Source organism: Mastomys coucha, unplaced genomic scaffold (genome assembly GCF_008632895.1).
Source record: "Mastomys coucha isolate ucsf_1 unplaced genomic scaffold, UCSF_Mcou_1 pScaffold13, whole genome shotgun sequence".
NCBI lineage: Eukaryota > Metazoa > Chordata > Mammalia > Rodentia > Muridae > Mastomys > Mastomys coucha.
Genome location: NW_022196895.1, coordinates 45,968,557 through 45,996,019, shown reverse-complemented (window position 1 = coordinate 45,996,019; position 27,463 = coordinate 45,968,557). Strand labels below are relative to the sequence as shown.

Below are 27,463 nucleotides of genomic sequence, written 5' to 3'. Positions count from 1 at the left end.
AAGGATTCAACACACTGATGAGAAAGTCACCACTGAATTAGGGCAATATGGAGTTACACCTGATGCATGCTGGCCTTTGTGAACGCAAGTGACCACCAGTCAAAACTGGCCATAGAGCTGGGCAGTGGTGGCGCACGCCTTTAATCCCAGCACGTGGGAGGCAAAGGAAGGCGGATTTCTGAGTTTGAGGCCAACCTGGTCTACAGAGTGAGTTCCAGGACAGCCAGGGCTATACAGAGAAACCCTGTCTCGAAACACGCCCCCCCCCCCAAAAAAAAACGGCCATAGAAGCTCAAGTCTGGAAACAACTTTAGCTGTCCCTACTCCATCCCTCTGACTTAAGGGATCCCCTAGACGGGGAGGTAGCAGCATCCTCCCCCACACCTGTGCCCTATCCCCTTCCTTACCTCTCTCAGTAGATTCAGTTTCCTTAGAAGACAGCCCCATTTCTTTCTGGTTAGAAAGTTCCTCTTTCTAATGAGCTGGAATTCAAGCTTAGAAACTAGAAAATGATTCCCCTTCTAACCACTGCCCCTTCCTCCTCACACTGACAAAATAATTTTGCAATGGGATGAGAATAGACTTATAACTGAGTTTTCTTTTGGAGCAGCCTAATAGAGAGACCCCCTCGCACTGGCTGGATGCGTGCAATCGGAGATGCTTATGCAACTTCCCAGTGCGGATGGCCCGAGCACATCTGTGATTGATTACTGTGAAGCGTTCAGAAGCCAGAGGCACTGCTTGGGACCCCCAGTGATCATCTCCTCTCTCTACCTTGTGTTCACTTTGAGGGGCTACAAAAGTATACCAAGAAGACAGGCTGAGTAGCAAGCCCCGAAAGACTGCATTGAGCAGAGAAGGGTATGTGTGTGTATGTGTGTTTTGTATGTTTCTTTTGTTTTTGAAAGTTTCTGAATCAAATTTGAAATCCCAAAGTCATGCTCCACATGTGGAAATCTGAACTCAGACTCTTAGTCTGAGATCTGTTTGGCAGTTGAACCTACGTCCAGTTGTCACATTTTGATTCTTTCATGTCAGATTTTGGACAAGGACAGAACCTACGAGGTTTTGAGCGTGTGCCAGGTGGTCACAGTTTAAGAGACAGAAGAGGCTTGTGGGAGAAACTCTGGGAAGGATGGGCTTTCCAGGTGCAGTGGCCAAGGCTGACACTGGACAGACAAACTCAGCAGGCGGTAAAATGTGAACCGAAGCAGAACTTATCCAAACAGGGCTCAGGGCAGGGGGAGACGCTCCTTTTCTAGTGTGGATCAGGAGTTTTTCCACTTGAATAGGTCAGGTTCTGAAGCTGGCTTATTTGGCCAGTCCCTAAAGAGGAGCTATAGAAATATGTGTCAGTTACGCCTCAGAGTATGGGGTGTGTGTTCTGACAAACTCCCCACTGGAACCGTGTACAGGCTACAGAATATAATATCAAACCCATGAACTTTGTAGGGAAAAGAAAGGTAAAAATCATTAACTTTCGGAATCTGAAATCCAGTTTCACTGACTTTTTTTAAACTACTGCATCCAGCAAAGTCCCCCTGCATGACATTTAGTTTTTTTCAATTTCAGCTATACTTGATCAGATGCAAATAATAACGGCATAGCGCCTGGAGCACTGGCCACCCTAATTTAATCTTGGAAAACATGAAGATGCAGAATTGAGACTTTCTGTCCTGACTGCTCTCTGCACCTCTGCCTGACCTTTGACCCTTATACAGGAAAGGCAGTGATACAGTCAAGACTATGTAGTTTTGGAAAACTTGATAGACATGCTTGACAGATAGCTCAGTAGTAAAAGGCGACTGCCACTGAGCCCGTGAGTTGACATGGTGGAAGGAGAGAACTGACTCCCTTAAACTGTCCTCTGACCTTCATGTGTACACACACACACACACACACACACACACACACACACACACACACATGCAAATAAATGTGAAATGAAGGAAAAATGACCATAAAAACACTGAGAGAGAATAACTGCACATCCCCATGGAGCATACCGTGATGTTTAGTACACTGTATGTTGACCAACAAAAGACACTTAGATTCCCTCATCCTGGTCAACATTTTCATTTCTCTGTATTAAGAACATTCAAAATAAGACAAAAGAACATTCAGAATGTTCTTCTCTAGTTATTTTGAGGTAGCCATCTCCCCATAGCAAATGCTTCTAAAAGGAAGGAAACTATAGTTAATCCCATGTTCCCATACTAGAAGCAACATTCACTTAGTAACTCTTAGAAAAGTTGAGGGAAATCTTAAGTGACTTCCTAGGAGGTCTTCAAAATTAATATTGACCATACAATTTTGATTTTATACATGACTCTAATTCATTCCTAATTCCAATCAGCACCTTAGACTCTCATTAGTTATAATGGTATGGCCTCACTTCTCTGATCAGGACTCACAACTGTAGTTCTGAGATGTTCACATTCTGAACATCTCACATTGGGCACTACCATAAACTCACAAGGGTACCAGGCATAATCGAGACTGGGGACAAGGAGGGAAACAGAGTAACATCTAACCTCTTGCACAATGCACAGTGCATGAGCTCTTTGCTCAGGCTGGTTACAGTTTAATGTCACATTGTATCTGTGTGATGACATCATCTCTTTCCAAAGAAATGTGATAAACACAAGAATTCATCGAATGGAAACACAGAACAGGAAATTAGGCTTGCAGGACCCTATCTGATCTCAGGGTTGGAGAAGTTGTGAGGTGACTCATGACAGACTCTCTCATTTCACGTTCCAAGCCTGTTCTTCATTACCTGCCATGAGAAAACTCAGGAGCCTTTATTCAGTCATTCTTCCACAGCTGACAGAAGTCTGTGTTTATTCAGGACAGCACCGATGAAATTTTATAGGAAGAAGTTCCCTTTCAGGTCTTGGTACTTGCTTGCTGTGGGTGCCTTGGGCATCTAGCTACCTAGTACAGACACTTCATCAGCTGGCACTGGCTGCGCACTTGACTGACGGGTACAACCCGGCCTCTGGGAGTTCCTTCTGGCATCCCCTCAGGTGATGGGCAAACGTCTCAAGTGAGAAAACCCCTCATGAAGAGCGGTCCTCAGCAGCTTAGAGGGCGAATTTCCAGGGAGTTCTACCAGCACAACTAACAGTCTAGTGACTTCACTGCCACCCAGCAAGCCAATATCTAGAGTGGAGAAAGCTGTTCATGCATGTTCACTAGCAAGCTCTGTATTTCCTACCAGCCAGTCCCCATGAGAGTTAATATTTCTTTTTAACACATTGGGTTTTTTTTTTTTAATTACCATGTTTATCATTGTGGTGAAATACACATGACATAAAAATTATCATTGCAACCATTAAAAAATGTATAGATCAGTGACATTGGGTACATCACATGTTCGTATAACTATCATCACCATACATCTTCAGAACGTGTTAAATCTTGGAAACTATTTAATGGGTTACATTCTGTCTCTAAGACTTTGGCCACTCTACGTACCTCACTTATCGAAGGGCTATACAGAATTGGTGTTTTGGTTTCTTCACTTAACTTCATTCCACTCAAGGCATGTGTCTGAATCTCCTTTCAAAGGCTAAGGAATAGTCCATGGCATCTCAGGAACATATCTTCAGTTGCTTTCGCCTGTGGTCCCTGCTATGGCTATAGATGCATTGGTCTGCCTCTGACACCTTCTGCGATGGTTCTGGTTAGATAGCCAGAAACGGAATTGCAGGATTCCATTTTTAGTTCTTTAAAGATTTTTAAGTTTTCACTTAAGTGTGTGTGTGTGTGTGTGTGTGTGTGTGTGTGTGTGTGTGTGTCACTGTGTGTATAGGTGCTCACAGAGGCCAGAAGAGAAGGTCAGATTCCCTGGAGCTGGAGTCACAAAAACTTGTGAGCCAGCATGTGGGTGATGGGAATCATCCTTAGGTATTCTAGAAGAGCAGCTGTCTTAACCTCTGACCCATCTCTCTAGCACATCTATTTTAATAAATAAATAAATAAATAAATAAATAAATAAATAAGAAACCACTACAGTCTTTCCTAGCTAATGTTTTCTTTAAAATTTTATGTTCAAATTAACATACAGCTTCCTGATTAGACAAGTGACTGATACATATAGTATCTCACAGGTGCACATATGCCATTAATAAATAAAGAAGAAAATAAACCTCTTTTCAGTCTTTCCACTTAAGTCTATTATTTCTTCCTAGGACTACAAAGTTTTTAACAAATAAATACTTATTAAACTGGCCATGTGTTGTCAGCTTCCTAGGACTGACCTGTGTGGATGGCTGCTTAGCGCCAGTGTACCTAGAAACATCCACCCCTGCAGGCATGGTCAGGAGCCACCTTGATCCGTTTTCCAACATCTGGACTTCCTTCCTACTTAACATTCATTTTCCCTCCACCATTTGGGCACCGGTGGCTAGAAGTCTGATGGTGATCATCCATGTTAGCTACTCTGTCTCCCTTTATTTCTAATTTCAAATGCCAGTCACAATGTTTCCTGGGCAGCCCTTTCTCCTGTATTCCTGCACTGGCCAGTCAAGTCATCCTACCCAGTTGTAGCGCTTGTAATGTTTAAAGTGGGTTTCTCCCAACAGCACGGACTGAAAACCCAAATACCTGCCAAGGATACAATACAACAGTCCCTACCTACCACAGACCTACACCTCTCCAAGTGACACAGATAAGCTGGGCTGCAGGTGAGACACCACTCCCAGGGGGCCAGCCAGGGTCCTCATCTCTCCCCCAGATAAAAGCAATAGCAATGTAAGAAAGCATGCAAAGTGTCTCTGGGGACAAATTCATGGGTTAAAAAGTAATCATATGGGGCTGGAGAGGTGGCTCAGCGGTTAAGAGCACATGACTGCTCTTCCAGAGATCCTGAGTTCAATTCCCACCATCTGTAATGGGATCTGATACACTCTTCTAGTGTGTGTCTGAAGAGAACGGCAGTGTGCTCATAAATAAAATAAATAAATAAATAAATCTTAAAAAAAAAAAAGTAATCAGGGGTTGGGGGTTTAGCTCAGTGGTAGAGCGCTAGCTTAGCAAGCACAAGGCCCTGAGTTTGGTCCTCAGCTCTGGGAAAAAAACAAAAAGAAAAACAACAACAAAAAAGTAATCATACAGAAACTTTTCACATTTATTTCCATCAACTGAAAATTACTTACAAGAACCCTGTGCAGTCACACTGTGGGGGCAGCTGCTTCCAGGCTCCCTTTTTTCCTGCAGCTATAACCTCTTTTTGCCTCTCTCAGAGCCAGACTCAGCCTCTCCTTTTCAATGAAGCCTACAAAGGCCAGTGGTGAATTTTGCCATGCAACATCTACTGTTAGTCAGCCTGACATCCGATGTCCTCTGAGACAGATAACTAAGTTACGTTATTGCAAGTACAAGTTTATCCCTCATGTCTATTTGTCTGTTTTCCTTTCTAGACCTATAATACATGTTGGGTACTTTGAAGAGGCTATACAGCCAATAAAATAATCATTTCAACATTTCATTATACTGAGTTATGACAACATGTAAGGATAAACTTTATTTCCTCCACCCATAAAGTATACTATGGAACCATCAAAACACAAATCTGCTATCTTCAAAGGAAAAATAACGTTTAAAGGAGCCTTTGCTTGCACTGGAGAACAAGGCTGGTAATCTGCAAGTATTCATAAATCTAGCAAGTTTCCAAAAACTCCTTCAGAAAAGGAGCCAAGAAGAACGTAACTCCGCCAGCTGCGGGCCTTCTGTTTTACAGTGTGTGCCGAGTGGACGTACTTGCTTTATCATCCCCATAAACAGAGTGTGGGGGTACATGCAATCTTCCCAGAAGATGAATGCTGGACTCTCAGCTTCAAGGAATGGGCTGTGCTTACCCATAAGGAGGCAGCCCAACTAGCTCCTACATCAACTACACAACCCACTACCATCGGCATCCAGATCCTTAATAAGACAGACTGAGCAACATTCCAATTCAGCTGCTAGGGTTTCCAGATCCAGGAAGATATCGGCAGCTGCTGCCACTTGACAGAGCAAAAAGCCGCCATCTTCACACTGAAAACTTTGTTTCCTTAAGTTAAGAACTAACATCCGGCTACGCCACCAACATGCATAAACTAATAAATCCCAGATGGGAATTCCAGACACCTCTCCACTCAAGCCATGAATTTCTTTCAGACGACAACGTTCTATTAAGCTGGACTCCCAGTAGTGAGGCGCCCTTCAGAGACTGCCTTCATTTACAATACACTGTGCTTTACAGAGCTGGTTCAGGATCCATCCTTGCGGACTGTGTAATTACTTCTGACTTTTTTTTTTTAAGGCTTGAAAAAAGTCCGTTAACGTAAAAAGGCAGCAAAATAAGAGAGCTGGTTCTGTGGAAGCAAGTAACGATGACCATTGGCCACTGGAGGCAGAAGGGGAGGGAGCAGGGAATGGGAACAAAAGAGAAGTTGCATGGGAAGAGTCCGTTCTAGTATACTACAGGATGGATGAATGAACACCGTTCACAAAAATCAACTATTTATTTTATAAGGAACCAGAAGAGAGGAGTCCAAAGTCTCCCATCATATAGAAATGATAAATGTCTCAGGGGCTGGAAATAATAGTTACCTTGATTTTACCTTTAGACATTTTATAAGTGTGTGGATGTGAAATCACCACACTGTAACCTGTAAATATGCCCAAATATCATTTTAATTAAACATTAAGAAGAAAAGAAAATTCTTGTAAAACAGAACACTGTGTGTCTCAAGTATTTGGTTATTTGGCCCAGAACAAGAAAAAACATTTCTCTTAACTATAGCCCCAAATTGCGTATTTCAGCAATTTGCACGTGTCACCTACTATAATGTATTACAGGTTCCGTGTCACACAAGCCACACCATAGGACAAGTCTCTGAGCAAGATGGTGCTCTCCTCACTATGGGGGACTTCGATACTGATCCTCTCTCACAGCAATCCTTAAATAAGAAATCTTGAGTGTTGCTTTCAACACTCACTTCTCTTGAATTTACAGATCCTCAGAGGCATTAAGTGGCTGGCCCACAGCCACCAGCTCGGGCTGAGGCTAGCAGTGCGAGTCTTCCGACTTTAGCCCATGCCTTTTATGGACACTCATGGTGTCTCTGTTTGCAAGGTTCACCTGTCACTCAATTCGGAAGAAGGTTACCGACCGGTAAGAAACATTGAGAGTGGATACCACGTGGAGGCTTTGAGGCTGGCTGAGGAGGGGAAAGAAGTCCAGATATTAATAGAAAGGAGGAAGCCCACTGGAAGAACAGGTGTGACCAAAGGAGGCAGGTGCCACTTCACACCGCTAAGGGGTGCAAGGAGGTCACGTGGAAGGAGCTTCAGCCCCATCTCCAACTGACTGCCCATAGGAACAAAGCTCCCAGGTGGCTCTCGGTCGTGTGAAGTCACATCGCACATCCCCTCTTTACCAAAATCTGTAGGGCATACTTTCACAGAATGTGATTTTATGTGAATGGGTGTTTTGCCTTCATAGGTGACTATGCACCATGTGTGTGCAGTGCCCAGGGGAGGCTCAGAAGACACTGTTAGATGCCCCGGCACTAGAGTTACTTGGGAGCCACCATGGGTGCTGAAAATCAAACCCAGGCCCCCTCAGAAGACCAGTCAGTGCTCTTAACTGTTGGGCTATCTGTCCAGACCCGAGAGCATACTTTTTTGATGAAGTGGGCTATAGTTAATCATACACTTATACAACATAAATAAAGTCCAACATTCATCCCCCAAAACTAATAACAGTGACCTTTCTCATTGTTTTTACACACAGGCAATCATTATGGCCCAATGTCAAGACACAAAATGATCAGAATTCAATGGACTGATCAGGATTTTCCTTTGCTTCTAAATGTTCTTTTAGATAGCATATAATAATGCATGGTATAGGGTAATTGTGTTTTAGAGGGGTGACGAGGGGCACTGAGCTCTCAGATCCATAAGGCAAAGTTATACACAGTTAAATTTACTTCGAACATTCCTTAAACAGTGCAGGAAATTCATCACTGGCTACATGATCTTGTGAGAGTTCTGTGTTACTATCCAATTGTCAATCAGATATTCATGTTCTTTCTCCAAACATGGGCCACTTCAATTACTAGCACCTTCATTGGCCTCCTAAATAATGTATTCTCTGTTCTGCTTCTGGTCTGACCTTCAGAGTGTATCCAGCTATTGTCAATAGCCACTCTTGATTTCATACAAGCAGTGTAGACCTACGTGCCCTTGATTGAGTGGTGAGTGCTAGTGGCCAGGATGTCCTGACAACTATCTTTTCCATCAGGGCCAGGTGCCTCTACCCCTTCAGTTGTACATTCAAGGGGCCTAGGGAGACTAAACATTGTTAAGGAAACTAGGGCTCACTGTCCGCTCTAAAGAACGTTGTCATTCCAGGTACCATTTCTATTGACCTCTTTCTCCATTCTGCAAGTATCTGTGGAGCCCCCAACACTTACAGGAAAATGGTACAGATGCCAACAGCCAACGGTGTTTGTCCTCGAAGAGCCAATTAGTGGTTGTGGAGGGGAAGGGGCCGGAGAAGGACTATCATACAGTATGATATCCACAAGAGCAAAAAGGCATGAGGTGCCATGGAAGTTCAGAGAAGAACCTAAATCACATGTGGGGACAGCATCACCATGGAAGCCTGGCCACAAGCCACGTTGGAAGCAGAGGAGTTGGGGTGGTAGGGGAAGGACCTGGGTGGTATTAGCAACACATGGAAAGATCCAAACACTCAAGAGTGATCAGTGAGGAAGGAAGGCTGCGCTGGGGATGAAGCCACTGGGAATCCTTTGACAAAAAAAGGATTTTGTCACATGACCAGAGATAGAACCCAAAGGGTCTGCAGAACAAACCAGCTTTAAACTAATGGAGAAAGCAAGGCAGACCACTCGTTTACAAAGTTTCCCTAAAAAGTGAAAGTTATAAGGGGCCATTGTTAAAAAAATAAATAGATCTGACAATCTTAGTGCAGGGGTGAGTGCCTTTAAAAGGGAAATATTTGTATTTCCACAGTTGTATTAATGCCAGACACAGGAGGTGAGTGGGTGCCCTGGATCTCCTACAAAAAAAATGCATTTGCAAGAATCTGCATGGACTCTGGCAGGAGCTGGAATAAACGTATTTTAAAAAGGACAAACTCAAAACTCCTTCAACTTCCCTGGGTTGGTGCTGGTCCAACAGGTCTGACCCAAGCGAGCCTGAGGCTCCCAAGGCCCCAGCTGGCCTCTGAATGAAACAGGAAACACTCTCATTAGAGAGGCGGTACTCAGTATGAAATGCTTGCCCTACTTCCTGTTCTACTGTGAGGCTCTTTTGAAAAATACAAGCATTCCTGGGAGGAAGGAGCCTGGGAATTACTAACATCTGATAGCAATTCACTGGTTTCTTTCTTTCTCTCTTTCTTTTTTTTTTTTTTTTTTTTTTCATTTTCTGCAGGAGGTGAGGGCTAGGGGGCACCTGGGTAGGAAACAGAGATGTAGAAATTAAAAGAGTATGGGGGTGTATTGGGTACAGAATGAGAAGCCATTATGGCTTCCCTCCCAGGTCTGGCAGGTCAGTAATCTCATGCCTTCCTAATACTAAAAACAGACAAAGAGCCACAGCCAACAGACGACTCACATAGCTGGGGAGTGCAGTTCAAAAGCTTGGGGTTCCCACTCAGCAGCAATGCAAATTATTTAAGTGACATGAACTGTTCAGAACAGTTTTGACTGTGATTTCCATTTCTGCCTCTCTGAATAGTTTGAGCTTCCAAAGGCCACACACAGATGACATTCACAAGGACACAGTTTCCTTCCCAAAGTTTCCAACTTATGGGTGAAGTTTTTGGGAGGTCTTGCTTATTCCAGAGACAGCCAGCTTTCTAATCTAAGGTAGAAGCTAAAGTCAGTCACAAGAGAGAAATGACAAAAGGCTCACATCTATAAAATCTGGTATCTCTCACTGAGTAAACACAGCAGTGACAGCCAGTCAGCGGGCTTACGTCCCTAACTGACACCGCACTGGCCAGGCAAGTCTTTTGCTTCTAACTCCAGTGCCGCTAAAGGGATTTATTTATACCATCAGTTCTCAACCTGTGGGTCACAACCCCTTTGGGGTAGGGAGAGGTCACATTTCAGATATCCTACATATGAGATGTTTACTATGATTTATAACAGTAGCAATGAAATAACGTGATGGTTGGGGTCATCACAACATGAGGGACTGTATTAAAGGGTCTCAAGCACTAGAAAGGTTGCGAGCCACTGACTTACACTGTCCACCACAAACCTCTGGGCCTCCAGTTTCTTTCTGGGCAGTTGTTTATACTTCGGCACTTGCTGGGAACCACTCAAATGCCTATCATAACATCTTTCTGGCCACTGCAGGTGAGCTGTTGAGCAATAAGATTACTGACATACAGTAAACCGCAACAGTGTGCAACAACACTGTAATCACACTACAAGAGAGAACTAGGAAACCACCTTTTCCAGTCCCTGGAAAAAGACATGATGACCAGGCTTTGAAACCACTTCTTCAGAGATGTACTGCTGTGGGTCACCCACCGATCTGGGTCACCCACTGATGACTTGGTCTCATGTACCCTGTTCCTGGACTGCCACTGCCATTTAAATGTTCCATAATACAAGCCCGGCAGCCAATATCCTAGTCTGGCTTGGCAAAGGAAGCAATTCCATTCTGTGAACTGTGGCCACAAATGTGGCCACTTTCTGGTTTACAAACATCACCACTTGGAGCCATTCACACCTGGCACCCCGCCAGCTGAAGCCTCCGCATAGCTAATTTGTAGCCTGCAATAGAGAAATGGTGCCATCGCCTGTCTGTGTGTATGGGTCCTCACAGAGAGGAGTCAAGTCTCTGCAGCTACTTATAACTCAGTTCCTCAAAATATAATCTACCACAGCCTGCAGAAAACCCAAGAACCAAAAAAGCTAACACTCAAAGACGAGTTCATTTCCTCATTCTTCAAACTTGTTTACAAACGGGAAAAATGGTTCCATGAAGTTCATGCAACAATACCCCAAAGCCCATCACACAAATGACTTGTCAGAAGCTAGACAAGTGAGCCTCCAGAGTCTGGACTGTTACCTCAGGAGCTCTGTGGTGCCCTGCACGCAGCCTCCTGAAACACTAGTGATGACACTTGGCCCCGGCCTCTGAAATCTCACCCAGTATCCCTGAGTAGGCCAGGCCACTCCAGCTTTTCACTAGGGTTTGAGCCAAAGCTCACTGCTAACAAGGTATTCCTTGCTGTGGCTGGCCCTCTGCGCATGAATTTCCTTCTGGAACATAGTGGGGATTACAGCTGACTGGGACGACGCTCCAGAGTCTGACACAGTAGCCAGGGAATTCATCTAAAGAATAAAGTGGCACCCCTCTGGGCCAACCAACTCACCCCAAAGCGTTATTTTCCTGACTCTATATAGCTTTCCCAGTCACCAGCCCCTGAGTGCTACCCCCAGCTCTTCTCTGTCCCCACCAGTCACTCCCAGGCAGGATTCATCTACAGCATAACAAACTCCTAACTATTCATGTGCATTCTCAAAGGGGTTTATATTTCCCAGAGCCTACTTATTTTGATTAAAGTTAACAAAATAATTAGTCAAACACAATGACTAAACCCATATATTTATAAGACTGGTGTGTACAGGAATGTGGTTATACACTTTTTACAAAACAATCTAGGACTTGAGCGTTCATCATGACGTGTAAATGTGTAAGCAACAGTTCGAAGAACTGTCTGCAGTAAATTTTCTCCACTTATACTAAGTATCAGTGCTGTCTATGTTACCTTGACGATGCTTCATTGACGTTTGGGAATTTTTGCATGTGGCCTGCCATAACACAGTGGTCACAAGATTGGTGTTTTTGCATTTGATGGTAATCACTGGGAGTGACCAATTAGGATGTAGTTAATAGATTAGCCCATTCACTCCATCAACCATGCCCAGTCACAAAATGAGAAGCAACTTAGTTAGGGAACTGAAGCAGCCTGCATGGCCTGGTTCCTATACTTCATTCCTGACTCACCGCTCAGGGGCTTCCTAACATATGGTCCTATCCTATGGGGCTGACTGCCTCCCTCCTAACAGAGGATGGAAAGGGCAAGATTTGTAGGGTAGGACGAGGTGCTGGAAAGGTCTGAACAGGTAGTCCCATGCTCTAAAATGTAAGGAGCCTGGAGTGAGGTCACATATGACTTAGAGTTTTTCCTGGGTGCTGAAGGCATGTTCAGGAACGCCCAAGCACGTGTGGTGAAAGACAGAATTCTATTGACTAGTTGCCAGGAAAGGTGGCTAATCAACAACACATTATTAATAGAGGAAGGGTGGGTCAGAGTCTGTCTTTGAGGTTGTTCAAAATCAGCTGGGTTTGGGAGCTCATCTCACTAATGCTATCATTCAGAAATCAGAGCCTGGAGGATGTAGGGTTAAATGCTAGCCTGCTTACATAACACGACCTTGTTTTCCAAAACAAAAATTAAACAAACAGAACCAGAAAGTACTCAAGAGCCCATTAGGTGCGGCTTTCAACAAGAAACACAGCGCACAGCCAACCACAATTCAGCACGCCCCTGAGCACACAGCCAATCACAACTCAGCACTCCCTCTGCCCACACAGCCAATCACTGCCTCTCTGCAGCCCCACACCTGAAACTCAGAATCTCATCAGAACGACTTTCTGGAAGCTGATAATCCTTTAGGGCTTTAACAGCCTCTTTAGTAGCATCTTTAACAGGGCCCTCCCATTCCCCGTCTCCCACATTAGCAAATACGATATTTCTGTTTATAATTTCTCCCAGCAGGCCCCTATTCTTAGATTCTCAGTAAGTCTGGCTAAGGCGGCTCAACTAGAGCTACTTACCCTTCTGAAAATTATAAAGAAAAGATAGTACAACTCCGGGCCCCCAGGCTCCCAAAGTAAGGAAAGAACTTTACTCCAAGAACTCTTAACAAAGAAGGAAATTTAATTTTCATCCTTTAGGCTCAGTGAGATTTCATCGGTCATTACAAAGGAACATGAAATGACCTTGGCTGGCAATTAAAAGGAAGAAAGGGAAGAAACTATACAAACAAGCATAAAAGCGGGATATAGGGGGCTGGAGAGATGGCTCAGAGCTTAAGAGCACTGGCTGCTCTTCCAGAGGTCCTGAGTTCAATTCCCAGCAACCACACAGTGGCTCACAACCGTCTATTAAGAGAATCTAATGCCCTCTCTGGCATGCAAGTGTACATGCAGCGCACTCATACATTAAATAAGTAAATCTTAAATAAGTGGGAGATGGTGGGTGATGGTTGATTATGGTTGCCATGATGATGGTGATGATAATGGTGATGTAAATCTCACATCTGTAATATGAACTCTAAGAAGAGGAGAAAGAAACTCGGGAGTATGCATACAAAGTGCAAGTGTGCATACAAGGTGAAAACACCCTCAGTCACTTTCCCTACTGGACGCAGGACATAGAATGATGATTAAACAAAAGGAGACATTGCAGGTGGCATCTCAAAGTCACTTTTTTCTGTACTTAGCACTGGTCTGACCTACATCACACAATGATACTGGAGGACTTGGGCTGTATCCAGAGGGCAGCAGTCATAAGATGTAAAGGAATGCAAAGGGGGAAAATGGTTTGAACTAGCTCATCATATACAAAAGGACAAGGACAAGCAAAACCGGTCCAGGAAATGCTGCATTTGGTGGCAGTGAGTTTCGACCCCCTTCTCAACTTCTGCTTTCAAATTAATCTTAAATACTATCTGATATTCAATCTCGTTTTCCTGACAGCTTCGGACTACTGAGAAAATTTCATCCTATGTTAACTATGCCCAAAAAAATCTAATCATAATGCAGTGAGGAATAGGTCATCCATCTACTGACTGGTAGAGAATTATCAGGAAAATTCAAAGGATTTATCTTCATTCCCCAAAATATGTAAGCAGTGTTGGCATAATTGTCCTTAGGGCTTGAAGACAATGACCCATTGTTATGGTGGCTTCATGGTGCACTGGGGTAAAGACAAAAGGTAATATCCTACAAAATCATTGATGCTAGAGGAGCCCAGAGCACTTGGAAGTCTGAGGCTGTATGTGGCCACACATCCCTGCCCGTGTGGACAGAGTGGTGGAAAGGTGGACCTTGGATCTCAATGAAACAGGGTGTTCTAACCTCAAGGCCTTTCAAGCTGCTTTCATTTTGCCTAGAACATTCTGCACAGGAAAATCTTAGCTGGCTTCCCCATTCTGCTCAGGTGAGTCTAATATGACACACTCAGTGAGAATTTATTCACAACTACAGTCACTTATATGACTTGGTAACACATGTGCATGTAAACATGCACGTACATACATATACATGGAGGGGGGAAGAGAGAGAGAGAGACAGAGAACAAACTATTTCCCTCCCCATGTTTACATTTCCCCTTCTTAGCACTTAGTATTGGCTTGTTTTATATTTTACATTTATTATGTTTGGTGTCAGCCTCTTTCAACTACAACAGCTGCTCTCCAAGAGCAGGCAGTTCTTCTTGCCTAGTCTACCTCTGTATCTCCAAGGCCTGAAAGAATGACTGAGAGCCACAAGGAACAGAGCGCATGCGTGGAAAGGAAGCCAGCAGTGCCCACTCTCGAATCTTTGGCTTTCAGTACTGTGGGCTGTGGTGCCCATGATCATAGGTCTCTCCTTCTCCACTACTAGGATTTACTCTGTAACCACAAGAAAAAACAAGACAACGCAAGAGAAGACCTTAAGGGCCCAGGGCCAGTGGCGACATGTTTTCACTCTGCTGCAGAACTGTGCAAGCGCATGCTCAATATCTAGCCTACTCTGTAAATAGTAACGCTTGGCCAAGGAGAAGTTCCTGATACCGCCATCTGGCTGCAAATTTCCAGTGTCTAAACTTTAGCATTCCCAGTGAGGATAGTACATCCATCTGCTCTAACTCTTCACTTAGAAGACCCAAGGAAAAGAGAAGTGGTGGTGCTCCCATGCGCATCTCAGCTCATTCCACTAGAGGGCAACAAGAGATGTGCTGGGATCCACGGGGCAGGGGTGGGGTGGGGAGGGCCAGCCAAGCCTTTTGGCTCTTTGCTTCTCTGCTGGGCTGGCACTCCCTTTTTCACACGATCCTGCCTATTTTCATTCGCTAATTTATAATCTGCTCTCTGGTGCTTCATGCTTACCCATGAAATCAACAGCCCTGAAAGGTTTACATGTACTGTGTTCTGCCGAAGTGCATTCCCTTCCTTTTGGAAGGCTCCTCAAACGCCCTTCTTCCACAAGACCTTCCCAAGCAAATCTGGCTCTGATCTCAGTTGTATATACACCACGACATCACTCGTGGAAATATGCCTCTGCGTGCGTGCGTGTGTGAGTGTGTGTGTGTGTGTGTGTGTACTACATAAACATATAAAGCAGGCAGAAGGTCACATGTACAGTTCTGCACACCCAGAAGACACATATTTATCTTATATAATTGGTGTACAAATGACCACACTTCACCGAAGTTATAACTCTACAAAATAGTACTGGCTGCCAAAAGTTCAATTAATGAACTGAGATGAGTTACATCAGCACCTACCTATGGTTTTCAATTTCTAGTTCTTTTTACCATTCACTTTAAGCTCTACAAAGTACTTCCTCAACCCTTTTCTTTCTTCCCTTTATTTCTTTCTCTCTGACCAACTCTTGCTGAAAATCCTTGGATTCACTATCTTTCTGCTTTAACCAGCTAACTGTCGAGTTTACAGATGTTCCTCACTATGCTGAGCTTCCAAAAAGTCTTGACTATAAAACTTTCAGATACATTAAGTATTATGCACAGCCCTGTAGAAACATGCATATGAACCAAAATAACTTTAAAGGATGTTCAAAGAGTTCTTTCATTTCAAATCTTGACAATTTTTTCAATTTATTTTAAAAATCAAATTGTTTATTTGTAGCAACAGTGTAGCTACAAACCTAAGGTATTATTCTTAAAGGGCAAAAGGTTTTCTATATGGGTAAAGTTGCTCTTTGGATATGAGGGGAAAAAATAAGAACAATAATATTCTGACTAGCAGTTACAAAATGGGGAAGAGAGATAAACCGGGTGTTTGCAGGTTACAATGCCACAGACCCCTGGGACTCAGACGTATTCTACAGTTCACAAATACTGAGAAATATAGAAAATAAACTGTGGGTCTAAAAAAAAAAAAACTATAAAATCTTAGAGGCTGTGTTTCTGAAACTTTTTAAAGGCTTCATTTGTTCTCAAGTAAAATAATTTATCTGTACTATGAAGATGCCATTTTGACCCATAATCTTCATATCGCTCCGCTTCACCCTGGCTCCCACAGGCAGGAAGAACCCTTGATTAGTATACACAGCCCCTCAAAAGCCATGGCTAAACATTAGGCCTTTGCATACAGCAGTACCTTAGGCAGATCCCATCAGACTCTGCACCCAGTGTTGGCTAAGGACAGTCTTAACTCACCCAGTCTCGGCATCTTCTCCCTGTGCTCGTGAGGAGGACCACGTCAAAGGTTCTTGATAGAATCACACAAGCTTGAGGAGCATCCACAGTCCCATGTTTCAAGTCAACTCACACCAGCCTTCCAGGAAATCCACTACAAGCTTACCGCACGAACGCTGAGGACAGGAGACTGGTCAACAGTGGTCACTTTAGAAGCTGTCCTGCTTGTTATTCGGCGTGCTGCATTTTGCAGTTTGTAGAGGAATGTGTTAGGCACCTTTTAATTGTGCTGTCACAGAGGTCTCTGCGTTCAGACCAGAGGATGGATCGAGGCTGCCCGAGCTCCCTACCTGTGAGCTACGCTACACGGAAACACAAGCTTACTGTGCTAGGCACACGGGCAAAAATGCTTTAAAAAAAAAAAAAAAATCAAGCAGAACAGGAAGTCTACTGTTCCAACAGGCTAGGGGGGAAAAGCAGAGAGTTAAAAGAAAAAAAGTAAAAGACAAAAGGGTGTGGTTCCATTCACAGATGTCTGGAGAGGAAAATTCAAAAAACAACACCCCATTCCTACCTAGCTAGTACAAACATGAATGAAGGTCTATTAATAGGAAGAATTGCTCAGAGGTGTTCTTGTTCTTAGGAGAGCTAGGGAACATGGTGAGAGCAATGTTACTGCTTAAAATCATTGGCTTTTCGCTTGTGAAGAGAAGGACGGATAAAGAGTCTGAGTGTGTTTGGACACACGCAAATACACACATGTATGAACGCAACATAGAGATGATCTAATAGTCTCTATTAGATATCTATATCTCTTTAATATCTATTTACTTACCTGAGGATTCGGAAGTCAGCATGGCTTACAAACCTCCCACAGATAAGATTCTGCCCACACTCGAAGCACACTACTTAGAGGTGTGAAGCCTTCTCCTGGAGACCTTAACTGTGAGCTCAGGCTCTTCCTTTCAACCCTACAGCTACATACTTTCTAATCTCGTGCTATTACTTGGTGATAGCTACTACAGTTGATGCCATCCTTGGCTGTGGTCTCTCTCTTATTCCCCCAGGTAGTTGCTTTTGGATTTTACTTTTATCTTTTGTAGTATTGATAATCTGGCTCAAGTTACCAGGCACCCAGCACAAAGAGATATATAGTGAAATAGAATTTGCTAGACCTGCTTCAAATTCCATTTCTGCCGGTTTCTGGTTTGTAGGCTCCCATGGTATTTAACCTCCCTGAACAACTTTGTACCTCTGCAAAATAAAAGTAACATGGCCAACCTCAGAGAATGGTTATCATGGTTTAAAGAAAACCATGCAAAGCAAATAATAAACTGCCGTACACATAGTGACTTCTAGCAGCAATGGGAACTACAGATGACCAGAACGTAAGTAAAATGACTGCTGTTAATTGGGGGAGTGACCTAAAGGAAACGAAATGAGTGTCAATGTACAAATAGAGACACATTTATTATTTTCCACCTACATACTCATGTAGGAGGAAGTTACAAAATTTGTGTTTTAGAAAACACCTTTTTGTGCTCACAAAAAAATGTTATCTCTCCAAACTCTGGCTGGCCTAGAATGATACAAAAACCTCATCGGTGACAAGAAAATGTCAAGAGAAATCTGTTCCCAGAAGCCCAGGGACTTCCTAAACTTGGCTTATATTCTAGGGTAATTAGTATAGAGTCATGCCTAAATGAAGGGAAAATATCCTACATCCCTAAAATGGCCTCCATGGTGGTTTCATGGCTGCGTGGTTACCACGCACTGTTTTCTCCAGATTGCTGAAGATAAAGGTACACAGTGAGGCTGTGGGAAGGGGAGGCTGGAGGAAGACTCCTGAAGCTCACATCAAAACTCACCTCCTATGTGGGACGCAAGCCCAGAGAAAGGAAGCACCAGGGAATTCCCAACACCAAGCAAGAACGAGAAGGCTGTAAGTATTGTATCCTCAGGTAGCATACCAAGCAGGACATCCCTGGTCCAGACAGCCCAGAGAAGTCCAGACAGTGGGAGGAAACTGGAAAGCAAGGTGCCTGGATGATTAGCACCCTTCTTTGACAACTCCCCTCTTCCCTCACATGAGATCTGAACGCCAGGTCATCCAGGCTGGGATCTGTTCATTTGTTGTTTAATTATTCCAGCGTTCAAGATTATATCCTGCTCAAATCATGTTAGTTGGTTAAAAGGAGGTGGGTGGGTGGGTGGGCACAGGCAGAGGAAGATTCTCATGTCACCATCTGTGAAGCATCCCAACCCCCCCCTCCCCAGGGTAGCCTATGTACAAAATAATTAACTTCTTTGCCCTTGGGGATATTAATACAGCTCTCCCACGATTCCCTAAGCCTTGGGTGGATCCACAGATCTGCATTTGCTATGCTGTCCAGGGAGCATGCATCCTCATCCTGTGGCAAGAGCGGAGCGCACAGAATTTCCAAACCTGGACACTGGCTGGTGACCTAGTGGCTAAAGAATGTGCCCAGACTAGATCTTGATAAGATAGTTCATATTCAAATACACATTACTCTTGATCTCTTAAGTCTCTCCCTATCCTCTGCATGTCTATCTTATCTTTTTGGCAATGTTGGGGATCAAAGCCAGAGTCTTGTTTAGGATGAGCACACACTTCAGTGGAGGCACAGGGCTGTTTAAACACCCTAGGGTACAACTGCATCATCAGTCACGGAGACGCCCTGCGTAATACACTGACACTGAGTGAGCCCTCCCTTTGGATTCCAGGGCCATCCATCAGAGGTTTCTGCATCTCTCTACAGCCACATGAGGGTGGCCACTAGAAAATCAGCTACACTATATGCTATCTAGCAACCCTTAGCAAGGAACAATCACTTACATCCAAATCCTTTTTATACACAGGGTATGTGGGTGGTAGTCTCAATTTCCAAAGAATATGGCAGAGCAAGAGGGCAAGCAGCAGCAAGGCTCTGCAGCTTAGGGCAGGGCTGAGAAGAGCAACCGTATGGCCAAGTCCTCCTACCCTTCCAGAACTATCTCCAGACACACACTCTCACTCTGGCCTCATTTCAGTGGCCGTGTATTATAAAGAAACTTCCTGTGCTGCCACCCACATCCTTATCAGTAGCACATTCAGTACAATCACCACCACGCTGGTGCCTGCGCGCAAAAGATACCTTCGCATGTTACGTACGATTTGTTAAGCCTTGGAGGGAACTGGGAACATTCACAAAACACCTTGACCTTTATAGTCTGGTATTCCCAAGACACTGCCCAACCCCATCATGCACAACGCTGAGACTGCCAACATCAACCTCATTTTCTGTCTTAGTGTTCAGCTTCCTCTGACCCTATCAGTCTTCTTCCGGCCCCTCTCCTTCCTGGTCCTACCTAGCTTTTTCAATGGCCCACTGAAAACCACAAGTCCTCTCCTCTTCTCACTTTGTTCTTCTTCAGGAAGTAGGAAGAGGTGAAGAGGCAAGGAAGGTGACCTGATGGAACTGTTCCAAGAGATGCAGTGTCTGAGACTGCGACATGCTCAGAGGTGCCCTCCGGATATTCCATCAAAGACAATGCAGACAGATGTACCTGGGGGGTAGCCTACCTTTGCGTAAAGCCTAGGGCCCAAGCCTAGTCATGCTCAGAGAAAGCCTACTGTGGACTGGCCAACAGCTGCCCCACCGCGAGGGCATGATGCCTACCCAGGCCCTAGGAGGTGGCACCATCTCCAGACAAGGAATCTCAGCGCCTGTATCTGGTTTGCCTCTTTCCAGAATCGTTGGCTTTCCCTCTGCATGTCACTCCAAAAAAAAAAAAGAAAAAAAAAAAAGTCCTTGGTTCATCAGATAACACAATGGGGACAGTCTGGGAAAATGAACAGAGCACCTGGAAATTTCCCCTCTTAGACCAGGTAGAGTAACAAGCTAAACTGGGCAGGTATTGCTGGGGCCAGCAATGGCACAAGTATGGGGTGGAGATTTCCCATGTCCACTGCTGCAGCAGATGCCGCTTGAAACCTTCCACCCAAGCAGCTGCTCAAACAGGGGTTCTCAATCTGTGGGTCACGGCCACTATGGAGGACTGCATATCAGACACATTGGTTGGGGGAGGGGTCACCACACATGAGGAACTGTATTAAAGGTTTGCAGCATTAGGAAGGCTGAGAACCACTGTGCTCAAAGAATAAGTATGGGGATGGCAGTCTTCCTATTAGGTACTATGTGCTGCTATAGTTTCAAGTATACATTGCATTAGAGCATTATTCTTTTGGTTTTTCTTAGGGTCTTGTTCTTTTGCTATTTCCAAGAGCTTTGCTACCATCTAACCACATCTCACAAGCAAAGAAAATGAGACAGCAGGGGAGGTTGACAGCAAGGCCCTAATCATGGTGAATGGCTATGAAGTGAGCAGGTCTGGAGACTCAGTGAACAGGGACATCTGTCTTCTTGTACAATTCATTCATTCCCAATATGATTCATTTATAGCCAATCCTCTTCAAGCTTGCCCCACCAGTGACAACACTAAATCAGCATTTAGAAAGCAAAGAGATGCCAGGTTCCAGCGGTAGCGACTGTGCTGGCACTTGGATGTGGTTTCTTCTCTACTGAATTGAAGAGAAGCAGAGCCCAGGGATTTTATAGCATTCTCACACCACAGCCCTTCATACAGAACAGAACATGATCCCCAGGAATAAACTTTAAACTAATTAAATTCTCAATTGGCTAAGAGAAACTATCCAGTCTTGGAGTAAATCTCTCTATGCATTTCTGGAAATTCTACTTAATGAGGCAACACAGAATATTTTCCAATCTGACGTCAGACATTTCCCAAACCCCCAGCCCCTTGCCCGCTGCCCCCTGCCTTGGAAGCCTGGCTAGGCATTGCTTTTGATGGCTTTTCATTGGTGCTGCTTCTGTAAACCTTTCTCACAAGGTGTTAAAAGGTAGTTCTGTGAAGACACAACATCCCAGAGATCCCAGCAGAGCGTTTCCAGTCTCCTTGGAGGCGAGAACACCTTGGTCATTATATGGTATTATCAATGGGTCTATTTGCAAGCACAAATTTTAAAAAATGTAATAAAAATAAATTACAGAAACTCAAAAAAGCGCCTTGTTTTCTAGTGCTTGCCAGAGAGAATGATGTATCAAGGCATTCTGGGCCCGAGTCCATCTGTATGCAGAGCCTGCATGCTGTGCGCAAGTTCTCCACTGCCTCCTCCCCAATGAAATACCTTTCCAGTGGAAGATGGAAGCAGATGGCATCTCATCCCTACAAAGTGGTTAGAGTCCCCCCTTCCCTTCCACTAATACAGACATACAGATGAGGATACAGGAGACCCAAGTCCCCTTCCAGTGCTATTCTACCATCCTCGTCTGTCTTGTTACTGTCAGCAAGCGCACATAGGAGACTTTAATCTGGAAAATGTCAACTGACAGTAAAGGGCTGGGGCTTGGTGCTTGCTGAATACAAGGCTAACTCAGAAACAAGGACTCCATGAGGAATCCAATGCCCTACAAACTGACATTCAACGAGGGAAAGAGGCTGGCCAATAAGTGAACACTCACATAAGTAAACGACCTATGTGGAGCCACAGGCATGAAGAAGGAATTGGGATGGATTCCACAATGTCCACACCCTGTGGCTGTGACATTGATGGTGCATATCCAACAGCAAAGGACTAGCAGTCTGGCAGCAAGGAGAATTGGGCTCCAGCCTGAGACAGGGCATGCATGGCTTACTGTGGGCAGCGGAGTCAGGAAGGCAGGGCAGGGCAGGCTGTGAATGCACTGTTGGAAGCTAGGTATGAAAGGCAATGGTGAGCTAGGCAAGGGCTGGGGAGACACAGCTCATTTAAGACACTGTCAGAAATGTATAGCATCTGGCAGGAACGTGAAACAAGACAAATGCCTGGAAGGCGATACAGACCAAAAATCTTACAACTCCACAGTCCCGCTGAACCACGTCCAAGTGCACAGTCAGTGAAACAGGAGAGAATGCAGACAGCTCCTATGTAAGAACATTGTATAGATTATGAGAAACAATGAGGGCCGAGCTACTTGGTGTGATAACACTGGTTATCAGCATTACTTGGGAGGCAAAGCCCATGAATAGAGAAGTCAGGGCCAGCCTGAGCTAACCACTGAAATGAGATCAAGTGACGAGGGGTAGAGGAGGCGAGGGGCAGACCCAAGTATCTAACTACCATACTTGCAGCAGGGCTCTTCCACAGACTGGCATGCCACACAGCCTTTAAACAGACCTTGCAGTTGAAGACACGGAGACCCCTCACAAAGGCTGTTAAAACAAAACATTGAAGCAGAGGGCCTGAGAGAAGGTTCACTGGGTAAAGGAGCTTGCTGTCAAATGTGGCAACCTGAGTTTGATCCTGAGGACCCACATGGTACAAGAAGAGAACCAACTCCCAAACATAGTTCTCCAGCCTTCACACATGTATCATGGTATGCATGTGTCCACACACATACACACATAAAAATGCATTTTAAAGCAGAGAGATTATATGAAACAGTATAGAGTCTTGGTAGAAAGGAAGAAGCCTAGACTAATGATATGTACAAGTATATTCTTTGGGCTTTTAAACAAATTATTTATTGTACTTTATATGTCTAAGTGCTTTGTCTGAATGTACATATGTGTATGACATGAGCGGTGCTTGGGGCCTGAGGAAACCAGAAGAGGGCACTAGATCTGGTTTTGTGTGGCCATTTGGGTGCTAGGACCCAAACCCAGATCCTCTGCAACAATAGCAAGTGTTTTTCTTTTTTCTTTTTTTTTTTAAAGATTTATTTATTTATTTTATGTATATGAGTACACTGTAGCTGTCTTCAGACACACCAGAAGAGGGCATCAGATCTCATTACAGATGGTTGTGAGCCACCATGTGGTTGCTGGGATTTGAACTCAAGACCTTTGGAAGAGCAGTTGATGCTTTTAATTACCGAGCCATCTCTCCAGCCCACAAGTGTTTTTCTTAATGGCTGAGCCATCTTTCCAGCCCCTGGGGAGTAAGAAGGAAGAACAAGATAGGTTTTTGTCTGTCTGTCTGTCTTGTTTTTGTTTTCTTTTGTCAGAGCATACTTGATAAATACACTTCACAAACATGACACTTTTATAATAAGGGAGCAGTGGGTTAATGAGACCTGTAAATGACAAATATGCCAGGAGCCCATCTTATGATCACTTAGAAGGACCGGAGGCTCAGCAGGACAACCTTCTATCTTTTCGGGGAATCTTCAAGCAAAACAGCAAAAACAAACCCTAAAGCCTGCATAGCACTTGGGGCAGGAAGTGTGTCACTTCTGCCTGGCTGGTCCTTCTGACTCAGCAGGGGCTGCTCAGGTCCTCAGATCCTTGTGGTGAGATGACAGATAGGAGCAGAGAGGGAGCTGGCCCCTCCCAGCCCAGGGAGAACCTGAAATGCTGGGCCTGGAATCTTCTAAGGAGAGGAACTTGACCTGGTGTGCTTTAGAAGCCATGCAACCAAGAATGGTCCCTTACCTTTTTACTGTTACAGGTAAAACGTGAACTAAAAGTTCTTGTCTGTTGCTTAGAAACGAAGAGAGGACCACACAGGGCCCAAACACTGTCGCTCTTCCTTCCCAAACAGGTTTGAGAGTTTAATAAATAGTCTGGACAAGTCGCAGCAAGCCTCCTGCATTCAGAGTCTGACTTAACACAGACAGAGTTGGAAAGCTTCTGAGAGTCCAAAGTCCATTCAGCCAAGGTGCCCTGCTCTCCCCGGAAAGCAAAGGTGCCCCAGCTCCCTGGGCTGTTTTGTTGGGCAGCTTCCTGGATTCAAGACTCAATGGCCGTAGAAGACAGAATCAAATGATTCTCTAGCAGAATCCCACACACTTCTCTTAGTTCTGAAAATTACAAGCCAAGGAAGCATACACAGAACCAGGAAGCAAAACCAAGCCCAGACTCAGGAAGTCCTTAACCGGCTAGGGAAAATTAAATAAGAATTTGAGGACTTTGACAATCACACTATCCGGGGCTAGTATCTTCCCACTTTCATTCAACCCAGATTTCTCAAGGCCTTGGTGTGCCCTTAAGCTAAATTACAGGATAAATGATATGCACCAGGCCAGAGGAGACTGTCTGGGCAGGAGGTGTTTGTGAATAGGGACAGGTACTCTTAAGGAATGCCACAAAATAGAGCCAGTTTGGGAACGAGTTACTACAGATCTTACGAGCCCTGCTAAAATGCTGAAACTGTATAAAACCCCAGTGTGGCAGCTCCAGCCTGGGAATGAAAGATAATGCAAGAGTAGCTCATGGAGCCGGGCAGGGTTGCAAACTGAGAGTCAATCAACTGTGCGAAAGCCATCTAGGTCCAGTCTGGTCTTGTCTGGTCACAGTGATCACTGGCACACATTGCACAGATGTTCCAGGTACTCAGTGCGAGAAGGGACAACACTGATGGCTCTTTAGAGCCAAAGAAACACTAAAGCAAGATGCTGCCCAGGCTTCCAGCTTACTTGCTGAGGAGAAAACCAGACAGGAAGGCAAGGTCACTGTTCTTCACAGCAAGAGTGTGAGTGGCCCTTGAAACACATTCCAGGCAGACACAGGAACTAAGGACACAGATAAGAGCTTCATCCTGAAATATAAATGTGGAAGCCAATGGCATGTAGAGAATCTGAAGACCTGGAAATAGATGTGACCTCAAGGGAGAGGGTGGAACGAGGGGAAAGAACACCAGCAGGGCCTGGGAAATGCCAATGCTTACAGGAGGACAGAAGCCAAGCAGGGGAGGGGATGGGGAGGGGAGACAGGGGAGCTCAGCAAGAAGGAAAGCTGGAGTTGACCGAGGACCAGCCTGTCTCCATAACACAGAGAAAGCCCGGGAGTGGTTAGGAAGGGAAAGAGTGAAAGGTGTCCACTCCTCACTAAAACAAGGGACAAGTTTACTTCCTTCCTCACACCTGTGTATTTCTAGAGTCTTCGGTCAAGAAGCCGAAAGCAGAAAGAGATTAGCTTTTTTTTGAGATAGGCTTAGCAGTAGGTGCTGCCTGTAGCCCAGGAGAAGAAATGACAAAGCATGAAGAGCTAAGGTGACAAAACACTATGGCCTCAGGAAGTGGCAGACCACTCACTATTGAGTCACAAGTGCAACTGGCCATTGACTAGTAGATTAGCACTGTTCTGTGTCAAGACACAATAGAGATAAAAGATCTGTGGCCACACACTGGCATGAGGCACAAAAATAAACCCAGCAAGCTTTCCTCACCGGGTGTAAATGGTGGCTCCACAATCCAGGGGCAGACCTGAGTCGTAGCCTAACCCTAGACAGCTGTGTTCTCAATTTTTTTTTATAGCTGTATTAAAATGCTATCTCTAAATATGCAAACATTCAGATTTTTTTCTGGCTTTGCAGTTTTTATTTTATTTATCTATTTAATTTTGGAATGTTTTCTGTATTGTGTGCATGTGTATAGGTATATATGGTCATATGTGTGTGTGTATGTGTGAGGGAAGGAGGGAGGGAGGGAGGGAAGAGAGAAGAGAGAGAGAGAGAGAGAGAGAGAGAGAGAGAGAGAGAGAGAGAGAGAGAGAGAGAGAGAGAGAGAGAGAGAGAGAGAGCCAGAAATGATTATCTTCTTCAAATCTCTCTGCTTTATTTATTTATTTTTACTGAGACAGGATCTCTCAGTGATTGGCTAGACTCATTGACCATCAAACCCCTGGGGTCTTTCTGCTGCTGCTTCTACAGTACATAAAAGACATGTACCACATGTGACATTTTGCCTGAAAGCTGGAGGTTCTGAACTCGGGTTCTCATTCTGGTGCAGCGAGCACTTTATCAACTGAGCCATCATCTCCTGACCCCTGATTTTTGTCTGCTTGTTTTTTAAATTCCTGAAAATGGTTTGTAGTGTTGAGACCCTTCCCCAAAACTTGTCATGAGAACCATGACCAAGGTACTTAATAATGGCAGCTGGCAACAGTCTGGTGCTCCTTGGCATGAAGACGTGAATGAGCATGAATGAGTGCAGTGTATGCATATGTGTGTGTGTAGAGAGAGGGAGGAGAGACAGAGAGAGAGAGAGAGAGACAGAGTGAGAAAGAGGGAGGGGAGGGAGAGGGAGAGCATGCATGAGTACAGTATATGCATATGTGTGTGTGTAGAGAGAGGGAGGAGAGACAGAGACAGAGTGAGACGGAGAGAGAAGGAGAGAGATGGGGACAGGGAAAGGGAGAGGTAGGGGGAGAGAGAATGCTGTGTTCCTGGAAGACAGACTGGAATAAAAGAAAATTGACTTAACTTCTTAAAGACTGAATAGACCAAACTGAAACCATGGAAAAAAGAGAGATTGGAACCGAGGCTAAAGTTTGTTCAGTGGTTAAGAGCATGTCTTGGTCATTGTTCCATTGCTTTGAAGAGAAACCATGACCAAGGCAACTGATAAAAATAATTAAATTGGGAAGCTTGCTTACAGTTTCATGGGGCCAGTCCATTATCATCATGGCAGGGAGCATGGTTGCATATACACAAGCATGGTGCTGGATAAGGAGCTGAGAATTTAACATCTTGAACCACAGACAGGCATGCAGAGAGTATGAGACACTGGGCCTGGTGTGGGCTTTTGAAATCTCAAAGCTCACTCCCAATGACAAACACCTCCTCTAACAAGGGGACATTTCCCCAAGCCTTCAAAAACAGTTCTTCATTTGGGGACCAAACATGTAAATATATGAGCCTATGTGTTGTGGGGGCACATTCTTCAAACTACCACAGAGTATAAAGTGTTCTTTGCAGAGCACCTGAGTTCGAATCCCAGAACCCCATGTCACAAGGCTTACCACTGTAACTCCACCTTGAGGTGATTAAACACCCTTTTCTGGCCTGTACAGGTACTGTACTCTCAAGCATAAACCCACACATGGACATAGGCATATATATATATATGTATATATATATACACATATACATACATATATGTATATATATATATATACCAGTACCCACTACCTAGACTTTTATATGTAATA

The 27,463-nt window shown here is 44.5% G+C and overlaps 1 protein-coding gene across 2 annotated transcripts in view; it reads right to left on the bottom strand.

The window, feature by feature from the left end:
- The window catches only part of Tnfaip8 (TNF alpha induced protein 8), a 115,300-nt gene that overhangs the window by 46,587 nt on the left and 41,250 nt on the right, over positions 1-27,463 (bottom strand). The window contains exon 1 of one of the 2 annotated variants that reach the window (XM_031365662.1): positions 16,493-17,594. The exons of the other annotated variant lie outside the window; for it this stretch is intronic. Within the exon in view, the coding sequence (XP_031221522.1) occupies positions 16,493-16,505 (13 nt within the window). The 5' untranslated portion in view covers positions 16,506-17,594. Of the gene's footprint in view, positions 1-16,492; positions 17,595-27,463 lie in introns of those variants that run through there. 2 annotated transcript variants of the gene reach the window in all.